Raw genomic sequence first — 18,306 nt, 5'->3', positions numbered from 1 at the left:
TAATATAAAAAAACCACTTCATTCCCCTCCAGAAAATAACCCAAATTCATTAATCTCGCGATAGCGCCGTGGTCCGCAGTCTTTCCCCTGTCACGTGACGTGGGCAGAATATTCACCCCATTTCGGTGGACGTTTCGTACGGTAAGAAATGGATGCCCTTTTTGAATTGTTTACAGTGACCCGAGTCAAAATTAGTCGTGCTTTCTGAAACATATTCACCCCCAACGCAGAAGAAAGTGAGAACACGACAACACGATGTAAAATGTGGAAATACATGTGCACGAGCGTGTCGCTTTCTGCTGTAGCTGCGCTTGACCAGTGCCCGCGCGCTCCTCCATCCTTAGCAACTGTTAGCTTAACCCAAAGTTAGCCGTTTTATTTCGTCTATTTTCAATTACTAGTGCCCCCTAAAGTCAATAGAGAAACACATTTCACATCAGGTATGTATTTATTTTGGATATTTTCCTCCCGACGCTCCTGCGCAGGTTTACCGTTAGCTCTACGTTGCCTCTGCAGTCCTGAGCTGCAGTCGGTTTAGCTTTGTCCGCTACAATAAAATACATAATGCATATTCAGTGTGTCTGCAGCAGTGTGCTCGTGTGTTACAGCTCCATGTAGCTGAGTGGTGTCTGAAGCATCAGCATGGAAATGATGAAGATAGAGCAGGTTGTTGTTGGGAGTGAGCGGAGATCCACTACAGCGGAGATCAAGACCGAGCCCGGGGTCGCTCCTCTGCAGCCCTGTAAGATCACATTTATATGCATAGTGCAAGTAGATGTGATGCTGTTAACCTGTTTCTGTCTCCCAGAGTCCCTTTTCATAATAATCACTGTATAGCATGTTGTTATATGTATATATTCCTATTATTGCGTTGTAACTGATCATCAACAACTTCCCATCTCATTGTGATGCAGATCAGCATGAGAGTCTGCAGTGTTTTCAGTGCTTCATCACCTTCTGTAACTCCAAAGCCAAGGAGAGACACATGAGGAAGAGTCATCGGGAGCAGTACACGCAGCAGCTGCAGCAGGTAGGAAAAAGTTGACTGAAAATTTAAAAAAACACCCAGCCAGGATTCAAGAAGAGATAGTAAATCCAGGGTTCCTGCTGATCTTTAAAGAGTCTTAAAGGCACTTACTTCAATTCAGTTTGCTTTATTGGCATGAATGATTGTAAAAAAATATTGCCAAAGCCTCAGAAACAATTAAATATTTATATAAATAAATGCAAGATTTTTTTTAAAAAAGCAATAATTTAATAATATTTAATCATATTCAAATCAACAGTAATCCATCGGATAAAAAAATCATTGCATAAATAAAAAGAGCAAGAGCATTTTGTTTTGTGTATGTGTATGTGTGTGTGGTATGTCTACTGTATATAGATGTAACAAAACAAAAACAAAACAAAAAAAATTTAAAACAAAAAGTGAGGAGACGTGCAGGAGAAATAAATTGTTTTGTGCATTTAGCTTTTGGTCGATGAGAAAATTGTGAGAATAATTGTTACACTTTCCTATAAAGCAGACTGACATATGCACTAGCTTGCTTTGTCTGACCAACAGTCCAAACATCCAAAAACATTTATTTTAGCATCATAGACAACAGCAGTAAATCATTTTTTTTTGTTGATTGACTAAATTAATCGACAAGTTGTCTAAACTCTCGTTATAACTTTCTGTAAATTGCTATTACAGTAAGTGTGATGCTGGATTATATTTGTTCTTTTACTGGAGTTTTATGGTTCAGATATGAATATTTGGAAATTGATAAGGAATTATACTATTATATTATTATAATCGGCTTATAAATTTGAAATTTTTTTATGAAATTATTTCTGAGCTTTTGCCTTTATTGGATTGGACAGTTTCAGCATGAAAGGGGGAGAGAGAGATAGGACACATACAGCAAAGGGCTGTGGGTTGGAATCGAACCCTCGGACCCTGCGGTAAGGACATAGCCTTTTGCCAGGTGTGGCTGCATAAAAGTACTCCTAAGAAAAAAAGAACAATAGAATAACAAAAAAAAAACAATGGACAGTTAAAACATGAGTAGTTCAATGTAAACTTGGTGGAAATTATGTTCTAGGTGTATCTTCGTAGATCGAGTGGATGATCATCTTCTATTTTTAACCATTTTTCTGCTCATCATTTTGCAGAATGATACGCTCTTCATTTGCTACAAGTGCGATAAGAGCTTCTCATTCTCTGATGAGCTCAGCCAGCACCAGGCCTCCCACAGCACAGAAGAGAAGCCCTTCCACTGTCTTTACTGCCGGAAAAACTTTTTCACCTTCACTGAGGTGAGAACGCCACACGCTACACGAGAACCTGTTTTGTTGGGATCTGAAAATAATTTCTTGTCAGTGATGAATGTTAAATGTCTTGCAGCTGAACAAACACAGACGACACGAATGCGTAGAGCGACGGTGTCCCTGCAGGGACTGTGGCGCCCTGTTCCCCAGTCCCTCCCGCCTTCGCCGCCATCGCATCTCAGCGCACCCCCAGCGCCCCATCGTGGCTGAAGACGTCAACACCTACCAGTGCTGCAAATGTAGTCGTGGTTTCCAGACTGAAGAGGAGCTCCTGGAGCACCAGGAGAAATTTGCCAATGCTGTAAACTGTGACGTTAAGCCGCAGGGCAAAAAACGAGGCCGCAAACCCAAACACGCAGCACAAGTTGAGAACAAGAAGATCAAACAAGAGGAGGACGCAGGGGAATACAATGACTCAAAGGCAAACCCCTCCGATAAGCAGGAACGGGAGCTCCAGATTCCTTGTTCTGAAGCAGATTGTGACCTCATATTCCCCTCTGTCGCAGCGCTGCGAGCACACAAGAGGGAGAAACACGGGCCTTCGGCTCACAAAGGTCACGCATGCACAGAGTGTGAAGAGAGCTACGGCCGGCTCGAACAGCTCAAAGAACACATGGCCAAGGTGCACAGCTCTGGATACCTCTGCCCCACCTGTGGAAAGTGCTTTGCACGAGAAAGCACCCTAAAGAGTCACCAGAACACCCACACAGAGGGAGAGGAGGCAGCAGAGAAAAGATAATACACGGGGAAAAGACTGTAACTTCATCCTACATCCTTCAGTTAAATGATTGTCAGAGTGTTTCCCACCATAACTCTGTGTCGTGTAGGTAGAAGATTTCTATGTGAATATTTTAGGTCGAGAGTTTTTGAAGCAAGGTTACGCAACACACGAATTATGGAGGTTATATCTGGAATGCCGTTTTTCGATTGCTTTTAGAAAGACATCCTACACCTGTGAATAAAACTCTGTACCGATCTGTACATAATTATGATTTATGTCCACTGTAAGCTCATGTCACGAGGCCCATTTTTGCTGTCCGTGTTACCTCTATTGTACCTGAAATGTTTTTTAATCATGCAGACTGACTAGCTCATTCTCACTCAAGTGTGGGGATGTTTTCTACTGAGCTGTACTGTTTTCAGGAAAATAAAAGGATGAATGTAAGTCCTAAATATGATAAAATCAAACATCTGATAAATGGGCCACTGTATAGGATTCTGTATTAAGGGACTGCAATAAAGTAATCTGCGGGTCTTATTCCTCTTTTTCCTAAAGTTAATAATTGCTGCATTAAACAAGACTTACGTCTCTGTGATCAGTGTGTGTGTGTGTGTGTGTGTGAATGAGAGGCCAAATGTAAAGCCCTAATGAGGTGCAGTATATTCATGTTTACCTGTTGGTGGATGGAGTCTAAAGCAGAGTTCCTTAAAAGGCACATAATTCATTAATCTAAAAATAAAGGCTTAATTGTTATTAAATTGTCTTAAACCAACCTTTCAAAAGTCTTGAAAATGCAGATGTGAAAAGTTGGATTTTTTTTTCCTGGCATTGCATTGTGGAATCTCAAAATAATTCGTAGATTAAAAAAAAACAAAACTGAATCTATTTTCTTAAACTCTTCATGATGCCAATTAAAGCAGTGGAATCAAACACGCAGAATGAGAAAAAAACAGTAAAACTCACCAATAAATGCTTAGTATTTCACAATTCTAACCAGATCTAACTTTTTTTACTGCACCAAAAATGTTTTATGTTACAATAAATATTTGGGCAAATTGTCCCTAAATCTACGTAAAAAGTACTGGTTCATTTTTCATGGGATTTTCTGTCTAAATTTCATCCCGAGTGGCATTAAAAAAGTCTTAAAAAGTATTAAATTCAATTCACCTTAAACTATAGGAACCCTGGTCGAGGAGTAGTTTCCAATTTTTGTGTTAACTGTGGATGTTACAAATAAATTATTTTTTAGACCTATTTCTGACACGTGTTCCTTCCTGTAATCATCAAATGAGATTCTGCACTTAAAATTTTGGGAAACTTTTGCACTGAAAACAATTATGACAAAGTGACAATAACACTACTATAGTTATGGAATAACTATAAGATGCATGAAGTAGCATCCTGCTTCTGTGACAAGATCACTGCTGTATATATTTAGGCCTTTAAGTACGTCATTCCTATGATTTAGAGGAACTCACCATGAGGAAAATAGTAGCAGTGAGCAGGACTAGCAATTTGAGGGTGTTTACATTTTTAATCTATTATTTTATTGATGTTTTTGTCCTCTAATGAATAAATATACTGTAGATTCAACATTATTTGATTTTAAATTAACAAATATGCTAGATTGAAATGGTTTTGTAGATTACATCATTAGAATATTGTATAGATTTTAACCTGCATTTCTTTTGATACTATTACAAAAAATAATTATAAGATTGATGTGAATTTTTGCTTCCAAAGCTACATTTATACTTGCACACAAAAACTCAAGGTCTGGCTATTTTTATTATTGAGAAAACATTAAGTTATTTTTGTCTGTACTATCCATTGGTAAAAAATAATAATGTACATTTACTCAAGAATGACAATTCTCAGATACTGCTTTACTTGAGTATTTCCATATTAGTCTGCTTTATATGTCCAACACATTTTCATTCTGAGGGAAATGTATTATTTACTCCACTAAATTTATTTTAGTTATTATTTACAGTTATACAGTTTAAGAATTTACATTTAAACATATCTGTTCATGAAACCATGCCAATTATTATTATTACATATATACAAACACACATAAACATAAATATTTAGGTACTTTAAGAATATTTTGTTTAGGTCTAAGCAACATTTTGAACTACAATTTTTACATAGTATTTTTAAACTGTAATACTGTTACTTTCATTCAAGCATCCTAATGCATCTTTCGCCACGCTACCTAAAGAAAACTGGTCGACACTTCGCCCGGTGTGTCGAACAGGGGTCGACCTCGGCCGGAGAAAGTCGTTTTCCCATGATGCACCGGTGTTTCCTTTCTATCTCGCGCCTTTGCCTCGCGCAGTCCATCTTGCCTCTCACATCGCTGCTGTCAGCCTCACGCGCTGTCCGTGTTGTTGTAGTAAATAATGGCGGCATCGGGAGGCGGATTATCACCTCCCGCTACCGTGGCGGGCTTGAGCGCCCAACTGCCGGCCCGGGCTCGCTTCCCGGGTCGGCCGTGCACGGCTCGCAGCAGGCTGCGGTCGGAGAAACGCACCAAACGCGGAAGGTTGGGCTCGGGCGACGGGGATCTGGCTGCCGAAGGGCCGAGGCCCGTCAACATCGGCCTGGCGTTGAGCGAGGACCCGTCGCTGCTGCGCCTGCTGGGGGTGGCGGAGAAGCACAGGAGGCAGCGAGATGCGGGCTTCGACTCCAGCAACAGCGAAGAGGTGAATAAGCTAACTGTAGCATGTCAGCTAGATAGTGAATAAGACGCCTAATAGATCACATAACGCCAGTTTGTTAAAAAGTAACGACATTTTAATGAATTTGTTTGTTACTTACAAAAACTATTCAAGCTAACCTGATGCTAGTTAGCCATAGCTTGAAAACACTAACCCCAAATAGGCATTGTAGCTAACCGTTTTCCTGCAGGGTGTGCATAAGATTTATTAGATTTATCATACAAAAGGCAGTTTTGTATGATTGCTTCTGCATTCATCAATAGTTCATTGTCTGTTTTGAAAATGCCATAGCAATGCTTTCAGCTACAAACTCACACAGAGACCAGCGTCCCTCCAGCTGAGTTTGTTTGCATGACCATTAGGCGGAAACTTTGGCGGTACGATAGCGATCGTGGACGCGTTTTGTTGTGGAAACCGGTCGATCTCTTTGTTTATTCACCCCCTAGTACCTTTGGTTGAGTTGAACTTCCCTCACTGTGCTGACACACAAAGGATGCTAAAAGTGTCGTTGTTAAAACGTCGGTGCTGCTAACGTGAGGATCACTATCTCCACGTTGGAGCTGTCAGCTGATTGCTCTCTGTGATGCACCGGGGAAGAAAACAGAAACGCTACCTTTACGTTTATAATTTTCCAAAAGCTGAATCTAGGCCAAACAATGATAAATTTTGCACTCTGCGTCTCATGAACCTACATTTTCTGGTCTGTGTTTACAAAAACTCATCACACCCACCGTGCATCCCTCCCTTTCATTATTGTGTTTGATGTTAAGGGGAAATCAACGAGGTGTCAAAAGCTTTTCCCAAGGTTTTAAGATGGATAAGGCATGAATGAATGTCTTCATTTCAAACCAAAAACATATTACAAGCAAATAACAAGCAAACAAAACAAAATAACAGTGTCTGAAAAAGGAGTAGGTAGAAGTAAAACATATATATCCCTACCCCTTTCTTACTTTCTTATTTAACTCATACATTATGTCAACAAATTCCCAACTAGTGTACAAACAACCATCCCCAGTGTACTTACCACCCAAATGAATAAATAAATACCTCTCCCAAGTTTATTTACTATCCAAATATGTTACGAAATGAATAGAAACACCCCCAACACAACCTTTCCTCATTCATATACCTGCCAAAAATGTCTTTTTGTAAAGCTGATTTATGTTTGTGCTTTGTTTCAACCCATTCCATAAGTCCACCCCATACACTGACATACACATAATCTTTTTAGTTGTATGAACACATTGTTTTTTAAAATTAAATTCTCAATACAACCCCCCTCCCTGTCACATCTTTTTATGGTATAATATGTAAGAGCACCGGCTCTGTTAATAGTCTGCATGCAGCAACCGAGGCATGATCACGTTATATAGGCTTTGACACAAATAATGACGTACTGCATGTTTTTCCAAATGCTGAAATCAAGTCTTGGTGATCCACGTGTATAAAATCTTATCGCTGTTGCAGAGATATAGTCAGAGGTGGCAAGCTATGATGCTCTGTAGTCGGGGTTGGGAATTAACTTTTTTGTCCACCTGCCACTGTGGCTGATCAACTTGAAAATCTTCTAGTCAATAACTAGATAAGATTACAGTCGTGTTTTTGGCTGGTGAAGGAAAGAAGTCTAGCAGTCAGTTGTATAATTTAGCAATTTAATTATTTATTTCACTTTCAGTTGCATATTTAACATCGACAAAAATGGTATTGTGGGTTGGCCTACAGTATTAAATGTATTTTTCACATGCATTGAGTCCAATTACATGGACATGAATAACCTATTTTTGAGGCTTATCGCAGCTGTGATCATATTCAGGTGTTTACATGAGCGTAGAGAAATCAGGTTATGCAAATTACCCATATACATCCCACGTTATTTTACAGCACTCCAGCTTGCATATTTGGGTTTCTCGTGAAGGGATTACAGTGTTTTACATACCTAAACACATAAACAAGATACTTGGAAAAACCCATCCTATCATAAACGGGTTAATGATGTTCATGTAAACACACTCATCAGAAAAACAGAAGTGAGGATGCTCTGTGCACGGCTTTGCTTCCTCACTGAGCTGGAGTCATTCATAACAAGACACAAATATTGTAAGACAAACAAGAGGGGACTTGAGTCTTGCACACTGTGCTTGTATTTTCAGTGTCAATAGAAGCAGGTCATTTATTTAAAGGTGCTCTCCTCGTAGCTCCATCCGAATAGGACGGTGATAATGATATAATGCCAAATTGGATCTAATCATATTGTTTAATCTCCACACCGAGGGCTTTAGTGTCTGACATCACACGGACTTCACTGATGCAATCCCTTTAGAGTGGACTGTAACAGCATCACATGGCTCCTGCTAAAGCTTTTGGGTGCTGCTCAACTGGAGTACCACACGTCACGTAGTGCCACACACTCGTGTGCTCTGCAGTGGTTTGGATAGACATCAGCAGGGGGGTTTCAGCACTGACACATCTGTGGAGTCGTAATTTTGCACATAAGGATGGATGTGAGTAATTGGAAGTTGAGTTAAAGTGTGCTTTTGATCTGATGTAGTTTGTCATCTTCGAATGTGAAGAAGACAGGTGCCTGAATGAGAGGATGCTGCAGGCTGCCAGCTGCATACCAAAGGATGCATTTAAACTTTTTAAAGATGGAGTTTGTAAATTTCCAGAACTCAGCTATGTTAAAATATCTAATTTAGGGTAGAATTAAATGTTTTTTTTTAATCTACAGCAGCTAAAGTGCTATACCTGATTTATTAGAAAAATTATTGCCACATATTTTATTAATAACTACACACGTGCAGAGAGATGGTGCACAGGCAGAGAATCTGCTGAGTTATTTCTTATAGTTGACTCACGGACTGAAAGCAAAAGCTGCTTCATTTGGTGCCTCAGCAGTGCACTGATGCAACTCTGGAGTAAGACGGGAGAGCAGCGCAGATGCTGCTGAGCAATATCTTCTGCAGGGCTGATACCTGATAATCAAACGCCGAACTCAGAAGTGTGTGAAAAATTATTAGAGAGGCATTTAGTTATAAATCAGTCAATGTCTGACCCCACCCTTTTCAATTTAAAGACATTTTCCCAACATTTTAACCTATATGAGTGTCAGCACGAGGTTTGATTAACCAGAATGACGGGCCATTCAGGAGCCATCAACCACCACCACTCCTACAGACTCAGATATATTCTTCAAAAATAATATTACATTCATTGATTATTGGAAAGCTGACAAATGAAGTTATCCACAGATTCAGTACTTTTGGTACAAAATAAATAAATGTGAAAAATTTTGGGGAAAAAGAGAGCGGTGACTGGTTGCTCTGTAGCAGTCAAATTTAGGTCACAAACTTGTATCAGGTGCTCATGGAAAATTGGAACCAACAGGAATTAACAGGAGGGAAATCCAAGCACACCAAAAGTGTGACAAATGTGAAAAAAATGTATTTGAAGCCCCGACAAAGACCGGTAGTCGTCGAAACAGGTCAGCTTTTTTATGATTTAGCCACTACAATAAGGGTTTTTTAATGCAATTCCAATTCATTTTTCACATTTGTTACACACTTTTGGAGTGACTGTGTTTCCCTCCTGTTTAATGCAAATTTTGGGGGTTTTTTTGCCCTTAAACTTTAAAATGTCAAAAAAGAAAAAGGCATTAACACAGATTTTTAATCTTCCACAAACGTTCCTTTTTTTAGTGTCTGTGTGTGCGTGTGTGTGCGTGTGTGCGCCTGTGCTCCGAAACTGGTGCAAAGAACAACCGAACTGATATATGTATTTCAGCCGTGCATCCAATGAACGGTGACTGCAGATGTTTTGATCACGCTGGGCCGATGTAAATAAATGAATGTGTGAGAAACTCTGTCACACACACACAGACACAGAAAACTGAGCACCTGTTGAAACCAGTCATCGTCATCTTTTTTTATCACAATACTGTACCAACAAAGAAGTAATTGTTTCGCCATCTTCACTACCACTTTCACATCAGCTCTCTATGTTACAGGAATTCTAGATGCTGGAGATATTCTTATGTTTGTTATTATTTTGCGCTCATATTCAAACCTACTCTAGTAGGAGCACCTTGATAATTGTCAGCTTTAAGCTATATTATGATGATGATTTCTGTTTTTTGCCTGCAGCAGAGTGGTGAACAGCAAACCTGTTTTAATTTGAACATGTTCAAAGATATTATAGCCACTTAAAGCTTGTTTTCTTTCTATGTTTTTCCTCAGGAGGAAATTTTCACTGGATTTGGGACCACAACAGTTCAGAAAGCCCCTCAGTCGTCATTACGAAGCCAAGAAAAACCTCCCCAAGCTTCAGACCTGGGAACAAAGCCTATCATTGGAAAGATTATACCCAAGACCCCAAAACACTCTCTAATTGGGAAAATTGTACCGAGGTTCCCTAAAGAAGACCAGGACGTCGAAGACAGCCCAGAAAAAGACAAAGAAATTCCCAAGGTGGTAATTAAACTGCACAGCAAACAGGTAGCTCTCACTGCAAAAGCCAAACATGCAGACGAGGAGGCCTCTGGTCCACAGAGCAGTACAAGATCAGCTGTCTTTATCAGGAAAGCAGGACAATCAGCAGTTTCAGGCAGGACGCAAAACCAAACAGCCGATACCTCAGCTGGTGGCGCCAAGAAAGCTGACAAGGTCAAAGAACGAGGCGAGGTGTCGGAGGACTCAGACACGGACCAATCCCAGCCGCAGAGACCTATGAAGCGCATGAGGGGGTTTCGAATTGGGCACACCGGACGCACATCTACAGCAATCTCTCCATCGTTCACATCATTTCACAAACGGCGGAAGAAGAGAATGGCTAAGAGTATGGGTGCGTCTCCGGAGGCCGGAGCCGAGGCCGGCGCCCAGAGTGGAGAGGAGGCAGCGATGCCCCTGGAGTGTAAAGCCACAGATACCCCTGAAAAAAAAACACACAGGAGAAAGTCTGTGTTTGGGTGCAGGCGAAAGCGACCAAACACCACTCCAGCCATCAGTAGTCCAAAAATAAGTCATAATCGCATTAGGCATGTTTTTTACACCTATGTACCAGAGCCCCTTCCGGCCACACAGACGCCAGGCGGGAACAAACAGCAGCTGCCAAGTCAGAATCCACCTGAGGGAGCGCCGAGCTCGTTTCCCGAACACGGCCAGCAGACCTCAAACAACTCCTCCGCTCCCGTGATGAGCGCACGGTCCTCCCGAGTCATTAAAACTCCAAAGAGGTTCTTGGATGAGGAAATGATTCCTTTTCCAACGGGTTCTCGGCGGAAAAGTCAACAGAGAGAGGAGGGAAAACCAAGTTCATCAAGTCACAAGTCAAGCTATGACGGCAACTCGCTGCAGTCAGACGCGGACTGTGTATCTGTGGCCGAGAGTCCGTCTGCGGTGACAAAGTTCTCATCAAAACCCAGTCCGGGCACGAGCCACCTGGAGATCTACAAGAACCTCAAAAAACTGACCTTGAAGCTGGCAGAGAAAAAGAAAAGCCACTCCAACACTGAGGGGGATTATACGCAACATGGCGACGGTTTGAAGAAGAGGCGGCGGTCACAGCTCACGATGGAGGAGATGGACTCTCCGGGTGTTGTGAGGAAACTAGCCGTGGTGGTGAACGCTGAAGCGCCCTCACATTTGGCTTCAGGAGATAAAGACAACAATAGTAAGAATCCTTTCTTCTTTTTATGTTATTGTTTATGAAGGTCTTGATATCTAATTGTAGCTGTATTTATTTTTATTTATTTATTTTTTTTTTACAAATCTCTGTTGTTGTGTGGCTTCCTGTACCAAATTTCTACTGGAATTGTGATATGTTTGTAATCTTGATATGACTTCATAGTTGAACAGAAAAATGCAATTCTAAAGATGTTTTAGTGTCATTTGTTGTTTTAGTGTCAATTAGAAAAAGATAAGTAAGATTTTCAGGAGAATGCAACAAACCTTTTGGCCTTAAAGCATCAATCAAACAACTTTTTATTATTTTAGGATTTGCAAAGAGATAATTAAACAAGTTAGAGTTATTGCTGCGCTGCTCACTTCAGAGGTGTTTTCTGAATACTTACGAGGTGTCTGGTTGTACATCTTCTAACCAGAGTTGCTTTATTCACGCTCTTTGGTACAGATGAAGCAGGAGGCGTGGCCGGGGACAGTCATGAGGCGTTGGAGGTCAGCGGGCCCAGCCATCGAATCGGTCTCAGTGGAGCTAATAAGACGATGCTTCACCTGCTGAAGAAAGCCAAAGTTCAGCTCATCAAGATTGATCAGCAGAAGCAGCTTAAGTTGTCACAGGTGAGAGTCGAAGATCAAATCTGTGCAGACGTAGAAAAGAAGCTTTTTGATCTTAAAAATAGAAAAAAATATTGAAAAGAAATAAAGGGTAATTAAATCAGTGTTCTTCAGCCGGGTATACGAGTGTAGATGGTTCCACTCAATATTTGCGTTTCCATCTACTTCTTTTTTTGTCAATTTTGAATTTGCACATAAATAAATGGCATTGCCCAAGATTTGAAAAAAATCAGAAAATATTCAAAAAAGTGTTTATGCTTTAGGGAGGTGGAAAAATTGGAGTACAGATAAAAAGTCAATGAAACTAAGCACAATGCAAACAAATTCAGCAAATTAATGTTGACGTGGGTCGCCCAGTGGTTCAGTTGGTAGAGCTGGCACCCCATGTACAGAGGCTGTGTCCTCACTGCAGCGGCCGTGGGTTCGATTCCGGCCACGGCCTGTACCACAGCTGTCCTATCTCTAATAAAGGCAAAAGCCAAAAAACATACCTTTAAAAAAAAAAAAACGTACCATTATTGTAAAGGCCACTGAAAGCTCTTAACATCATGTTTAGATGTTTTTAACACGCTGATGCACTCAGCGCTGTTACCAGAACTCTTCCAAGAGCACAGAGCCGTGATGTTAGTCATTCAAAATCATTTATTTCAATTGTACAGTGTGCTCTCTGTTATTATACACTCATTGTTTTAATGCGATTGATGTTTTAAATGGCTCTTCATTCTGCAGTGGTGTGAGGTCACCTGACTGGAAAATTAGTACCACCTGCTGCTTATTAATCAACTCCCAATATTCACACAACAGTAGCGGACAGAGGAGAGCATAAATTTGCATCCTTTGTGCCGATTTTCTGGAAAATCCCTTCAAATTGTGTTTCATTTGGATGGAAACCCAACTATTGAGATTTGCTATTTTCAGTCTCTTAAAATGAGAATTTACTGCTCGCGTGTGTTTAATATATTTTTGAGTTAAAAATGTTTTGTCTTAAACTGTTAATCAGACTAAACAAGTCATTAAATATCGTCAACCAGGCTCTTGGGAATTGTGAAAAATATAATCGGGCCAGGGGACCACCTTCAATAATGGCATCCAGAAAACAAATGAGAATTGTACATGAAACATTTGATGTGTAATCTTATTTAAGTCTGAACCATACGAGTCATATTGCAGGTAACTTTGCTATCTGTTTAGGAAGGTATGGTAGCATAATGATGTTATAGCATCTATTACATAAAACCTTGTTTCCTTCGTTGTCTGGTCCGACAGCTCGGCTCCAGAGAATCTCGAGTGCCAGTGAGTGGAAGGAGGCGGAGGAGGAGGAGAGCTGGCGTATCTCCCAAAGATATTGGTCCTCAGGTAATACTTTAAAACTTAAAAATGTGCATTTTTATGTTGTTTGGATTTGAATTAAGCAACATCAGTCAACTGCATTTGTTTTGTTTTGCAATCACCTGTGATTTGGTTCTCATCTTGATCACGTGCTGGAGATGATCCCCACAATAGTCATTAAAGAAAGATACAAGACAGTAACAGCACCTCAGTGGTGGAGGCAAATTATGCATGAAATATTTAAATTGTCTGTTTGTTTTCTCATTATTTAAAAATCTGTTTTTGTCCTTTGCAATTAAAAACGGGCAATGTCTGGCACTGTTGGTGTGATGTGAGGATACATTTCATTGTGAGGTTTAATTACGTCACAGCTGATGTTACCATAATTCATTTGGAACCAAATTTTTCTACATTTCACAGTTTACTTTGTTTTTTTGTGTGTGTGCAGGAGCAGCCGCTGGGTGGTCCGAGGATCAAACATGTGTGTCGGGCAGCAGCAGTGGCTTTAGGGCAGCCCCGTGCCATGGTGCCAGATGATATCCCCAGACTCAGCGCCCTGCCACTTCATGAGAGAGAGGGCATCACCTTCTCTCCTGCAGCAGAAGGTACAGTCCATCGACATGTGTTGTTTTTAGGCAAAATGCAGTTATTAACTTCAATTTGGCTTTACCAGAAAAAAGTGAACATATCAGTGCATTTTGCATTGCACTGTCTGTGTGCAGTGATTTGAACTGAGGTTCATCAACAATGAGCTGACGTTTTACATCGCTGCTGTCGTGGTTTATAATGATGGGAGGCTCAACAGGGTTAAAGTCATTCTTCCTGATTAAGAAGATCTGGTTGAAAAGTCAAGAACTGACACTCTGAAGTAGGAAGTAGTAGGAAGACTGAAGTAGGAAGACTTAATTACTCAGTTTAGTTCAGGTACTTTGGTACTCAAAAAAACCTTCAAAAGCAATTAATTCAGTTTCCTCACAAAACAGCAGCTGTAGAAAGTATAAAAAAGTCTTAAATACTTGTTGCCTGCTGTAGACAGTAATGTTAGTTATACGATGGTTTTGTATCAGATTGCAAACTGTGTAAGATTTTTGCAATAGTAGACGTTGCACGCAGGAGTCCTTTTTGGTTTCAGTCAGCACCATCAGACCGAAGCTACAGCAGCTCATCAACTCATAATGAGCATTTTCTGATGTTAGCAAAAACGTAATGAAATTTTTTTGTTTTTCAGTGTTTAATCCATCCATCCATTTTATGTAGCCCGCCTAAATACAGGTCACATTAATTTCATTCATTATATAAGTAGAAAATATTTTTATATAATGCTTTAAGATAATTAAAAACAAAGCTTTCAAGGCCATATTGTCCCGCATTGTTTTTGTAACATACTTCTTATCAAAGCTGTATAGTTGGTAACTTTTATTTTTTAAAAAAAACCCAAAAACTGTGTCATATTTGCTGAAACTGTCACTATATTCACACAGCACTGACTGTGTTTATCTGTTTTAAAAAAAAATCTCTACTGTATTGCCTCGTAGCGCTTCTAATGGCTTTACTGCAAATGAATGTCAGAGCAGAGGAGTCTTAGCAGGTGTTTATATTTACATTTCTAATTGAAAATTTATTGATAAAATCTGCATGTCATGGGTAGAGTGGCCAAAGCTGACAGAGTCCACCAGTTGGGACTTATCTATGTCCTGAAATTTAAGACTGTTCCACCCTCTAATCAGCTCCCGCCTCACACGTCCACCCGCCCCGCCTCACTTTGCAGCCTCTTGTCCACTTTTCAGCATTTTGTCAAAATTATACAGTGGGTGGAGTAACGTTCAGGCCTGAGGCTGATGTTGCTCGTCAGAGTTGCTGAACTCCTCACAGACAAGTTCAGGAGCTTAACGTCCCCGCTGCATATTTCACGGTGTGAAGCATCAGTTGTTGCAACAGCGTAGTTGGAGTTACTACAGCCTCGGAATAGTCAGGATTACAGGCATCGTTCACAGACTGTTTGTAAAATGTAGATCGACTTGTTTATAGCCATTCTCTCAGGTAGGTTAACTACTTTTCAATCCAGTTTCTCCAAAATTGTCCAAACTTAAATGCATTTCTTCCAGTTTCTGTTTGGCAAAGCTGCTCTGCTAATATTGTATTATAATGAAAATATTCACCAGCTAAAATATTCTTTCAAGCTTCTGCACTTATTAACACACAACCTAAATAAAATGTAAAAGAGCACAATTTTGATAGTTTTTGGCAAACCTGCTGAGCGCAAAATTAAAAAAAAAAATGCTTTGTTAGCTCAATGTAGTTGTAACTAAGATATTTTCCAGCAAAAATATCTTTTGTCACACACAGATTAGCCACCGCTGTTGGAAAGCTTTACCCAACACTGGTCAAGTGAGCATCACTCAGTATGAGGTGAGGAAGTGCCGTTTGACAAGTAGCTCTGAATTTTGTCTCCTAATGAACACATTTAGTTTTATTGGGAAACATGATCCTTACACAATGTTACTCCAGCTACATTTATTCATTTAAAATTCTGACAGTAATTTCTTTCTGTCTGAAGTTGCTATTAAAATACGACCACTGGGGGATGCCAGAGCTTCCAAAGGAGTTAGTCTCTAATATATTTCTAATATTGATCAAATCTAAAAAGCACAGGAAGGAGGAGAGACTCTTGATGTGTTCGTTCAGTCACCTTTATTCTGGAGTGACTTTCAGATTTCCAACACTTGAGGCAGCCAGCAGTGACATGTAGCTTTAGAAACAGAACAAAATACGAGTAAATGATCATATAAGCACCTCCAGGCACAGCAGTCAGACCTGTAACGTCTCCTGCAGACTGGATTATAAGTTTTTGGCATCCAAAGATGTCGCCCCCCACATCCATCACATGTACCTAATAATATTTAAAGTGCATATTGTGGCTCTTTAACTCATCCTGTCTGTCTCCCGCTTGCAGATGTGGCAGATGATGATGATGATGACGACGATGACGTTTCTGATCAGGGAAGGACTCAGTGGGTTGTCTCTCAGGAGCAAATCCGTCGGAGGAGGAGGGGGAGGGAGAAGGGCATCAAGTTCAGGAAAAGGAAGCCCCTGAGTCAGTATATACCCGGGGGAGTCCGATCTCGGCGTTGTGGACGCTGCCCAGGCTGTTTGGTAGAGGAGGACTGCGCGAAGTGCGGCAACTGCCTCGATAAGCCCAAGTTCGGGGGGCCCAACACAAAGCGGCAGTGTTGCATGTAAGTTAAACTAACTAAATGATTGCGTTTGTGGATCAAGGCTAATTTTACAGTGCAGGATTTCTGCAGTCGTTTTTTGTAAAGCCTGTTCAACGCAGGAATGTTGCGCTGTTATTTCGTCTCTGTGTCGGTGTCTTCCAAGATTTTTTCTAAAAGGTACAGACACAGAATGGGGGGCAGAGTTGTCCCTCCTTTAAGCCGGCAGTAAGGTAGTAACGGCGTCAAATCGATGTCTGTAAAAAGTGTGAGCCAGCAAGGCGGGACAGGTGTGTTGTTTTGATGATGTGCCATGTGAGCAACCCAGCACCAGGAGGTTTGTGAAGAGGGTGTTGAAGACTGTTTTTTTTTTTGGTTGACGTGTTTCCCAAACGCTAACCATCAAGGAGGGCGCTACACATAAACAGGGAAGAAACACCATTTGATAGGTGAACACATTTTAATACAACACTGGCACAATGCAGCCAGAAAATAAGCAGTACTCGAATGTTTTTCCAAATTAGTTATCACAGAGTTTAAGTATACAATAAGTACGAGATTAAAAAAAAAAACTTCACTTTTCCAGCCCGTCAGTGACATCAAATGTGACATACCAATAAAAATACACACACACACACGCACACACGCAAGAAAGCATACTCATCCGTTGCAGATTAGTGTACTGGCAATGGGAAACGAGTCTTTCACTTTCTATCCCGATAATTTTAGTTGAAAAAGGGCAAGTCGGCTTTAATTGTTAATCTCATTCATAGATGCTTAACACGCTTAACATTGGATATGTAATGTCATTTGACTGTTTCTTTTGCCTGCAGATATAAGAAGTGCGAGCGGATTGAGAGAGCGAGGAGCGAACGCTTCGTCAGACCATTGAAACGTATGTCTCTAATCAGATGATGAGCAACATACGCAAATATTAAGTATATCTACAAAATGAATCACTGGGCTCTTTTCTCTCAGTCCAGGCAAGGAGGCCGGCGGGCTCCGTGTCAAGCAGTGACGATGCAAACTGGGGGTTTGAAAATGCAGACGAGGGATCGTCCTCGATGGTGCCTGGAGTCAGGAAACAGTCCCTGCGTAACATCACGCCGCGCTCCTACAGCAGCCTGCTGAAGTCTGAATCTGAGGATGAAGAGGAGGAAGAAGAGAAAAAAACAGACAAATCGCTAGTGAAGGCGACAGTTCCTGCTGCCAGTAATCAAGGTAACTAAGGCTTTGTTTGACTCAAATCTCAGGTTGTCTTCACTTATCACCGTATTGCTTTTGCAGATAGTGGTTTGAAGTTAACTTTGGCGGTATCTGTTTTTTGCCTTGTTAACTCATCCGAAAACACAACGCACTTAAACTTCACAGAAACAAAAAAACCTCACCCAAACCGTCTCAGTTAGTCTCGTTAGTGTCCAGTTAGTTCGCCATTGTTCCCATCAAAGTAGTTCTTCTTTTTGAAACCCTCCAGGAGAGTCAGAATTGAATCTTAGATCTGTTTATCTTCCTTTGGAGATTTAGCTTCTCAAGAAGGCGGATCGCTGCCGGATGACCCTCCAACTGAAGCGGTGAGGTCTCGCCGGCCGTTCTCCAGAGGAGCTGGGAACAGACCCAGAGCTTACAAGGTAAAAACATCCAGCAGATTTCTTTCCTCACCTGCAGTGTTCCACCTGATCAAACCTGGCAAACTGTATTTTTGGAAAATATTTTTTGAT

General features: G+C 40.8%; 2 protein-coding genes across 7 annotated transcripts in view; both read left to right on the top strand.

Annotated features, from left to right (window-relative positions):
• Positions 1-29: 29 nt before the first annotated feature.
• LOC121957998 (uncharacterized) lies at positions 30-3,571 on the top strand. 2 transcript variants are annotated; one of them, XM_042506837.2, is made up of 5 exons: positions 30-141; positions 609-742; positions 915-1,030; positions 2,158-2,301; positions 2,390-3,571. In XM_042506837.2, exons 2-5 carry the CDS (start codon positions 643-645, stop codon positions 3,050-3,052), a joined length of 1,023 nt encoding a protein of 340 aa, XP_042362771.1. In that variant the 5' UTR covers positions 30-141; positions 609-642; the 3' UTR covers positions 3,053-3,571. The 2 variants fall into 2 exon arrangements, with proteins under 2 accessions (XP_042362771.1, XP_087946876.1); XM_088090750.1 differs by having other exon boundaries at positions 111-742.
• Positions 3,572-5,354: 1,783 nt separating this feature from the next.
• The window catches only part of kmt2ba (lysine (K)-specific methyltransferase 2Ba), a 36,236-nt gene continuing 23,284 nt past the window's right edge, over positions 5,355-18,306 (top strand). For 2 of the 5 annotated variants that reach the window (XM_088090129.1, XM_088090128.1), the window contains exons 1-9: positions 5,355-5,742; positions 9,993-11,424; positions 11,884-12,050; positions 13,314-13,403; positions 13,825-13,981; positions 16,330-16,612; positions 17,422-17,483; positions 17,567-17,809; positions 18,107-18,216. In XM_088090129.1, the coding sequence (XP_087946255.1) occupies positions 5,440-5,742; positions 9,993-11,424; positions 11,884-12,050; positions 13,314-13,403; positions 13,825-13,981; positions 16,330-16,612; positions 17,422-17,483; positions 17,567-17,809; positions 18,107-18,216 (2,847 nt within the window). In that variant the 5' untranslated portion in view covers positions 5,355-5,439. The remainder of the gene's footprint in view (positions 5,743-9,992; positions 11,425-11,883; positions 12,051-13,313; positions 13,404-13,824; positions 13,982-16,329; positions 16,613-17,421; positions 17,484-17,566; positions 17,810-18,106; positions 18,217-18,306) is intronic. The other 3 variants (XM_088090130.1, XM_042505981.2, XM_042505979.2) reach the window with 3 other exon arrangements.

The sequence above is a fragment of the Plectropomus leopardus genome, chromosome 17 (assembly GCF_026936395.1).
Source record: "Plectropomus leopardus strain MGB_pleo_1.0 chromosome 17, ASM2693639v1, whole genome shotgun sequence".
In the NCBI taxonomy this organism is placed as follows: Eukaryota; Metazoa; Chordata; class Actinopteri; order Perciformes; family Serranidae; genus Plectropomus; species Plectropomus leopardus.
Note: the sequence above shows the minus strand (reverse complement) of the source record. Positions and strands in the feature narration are given on the sequence as shown.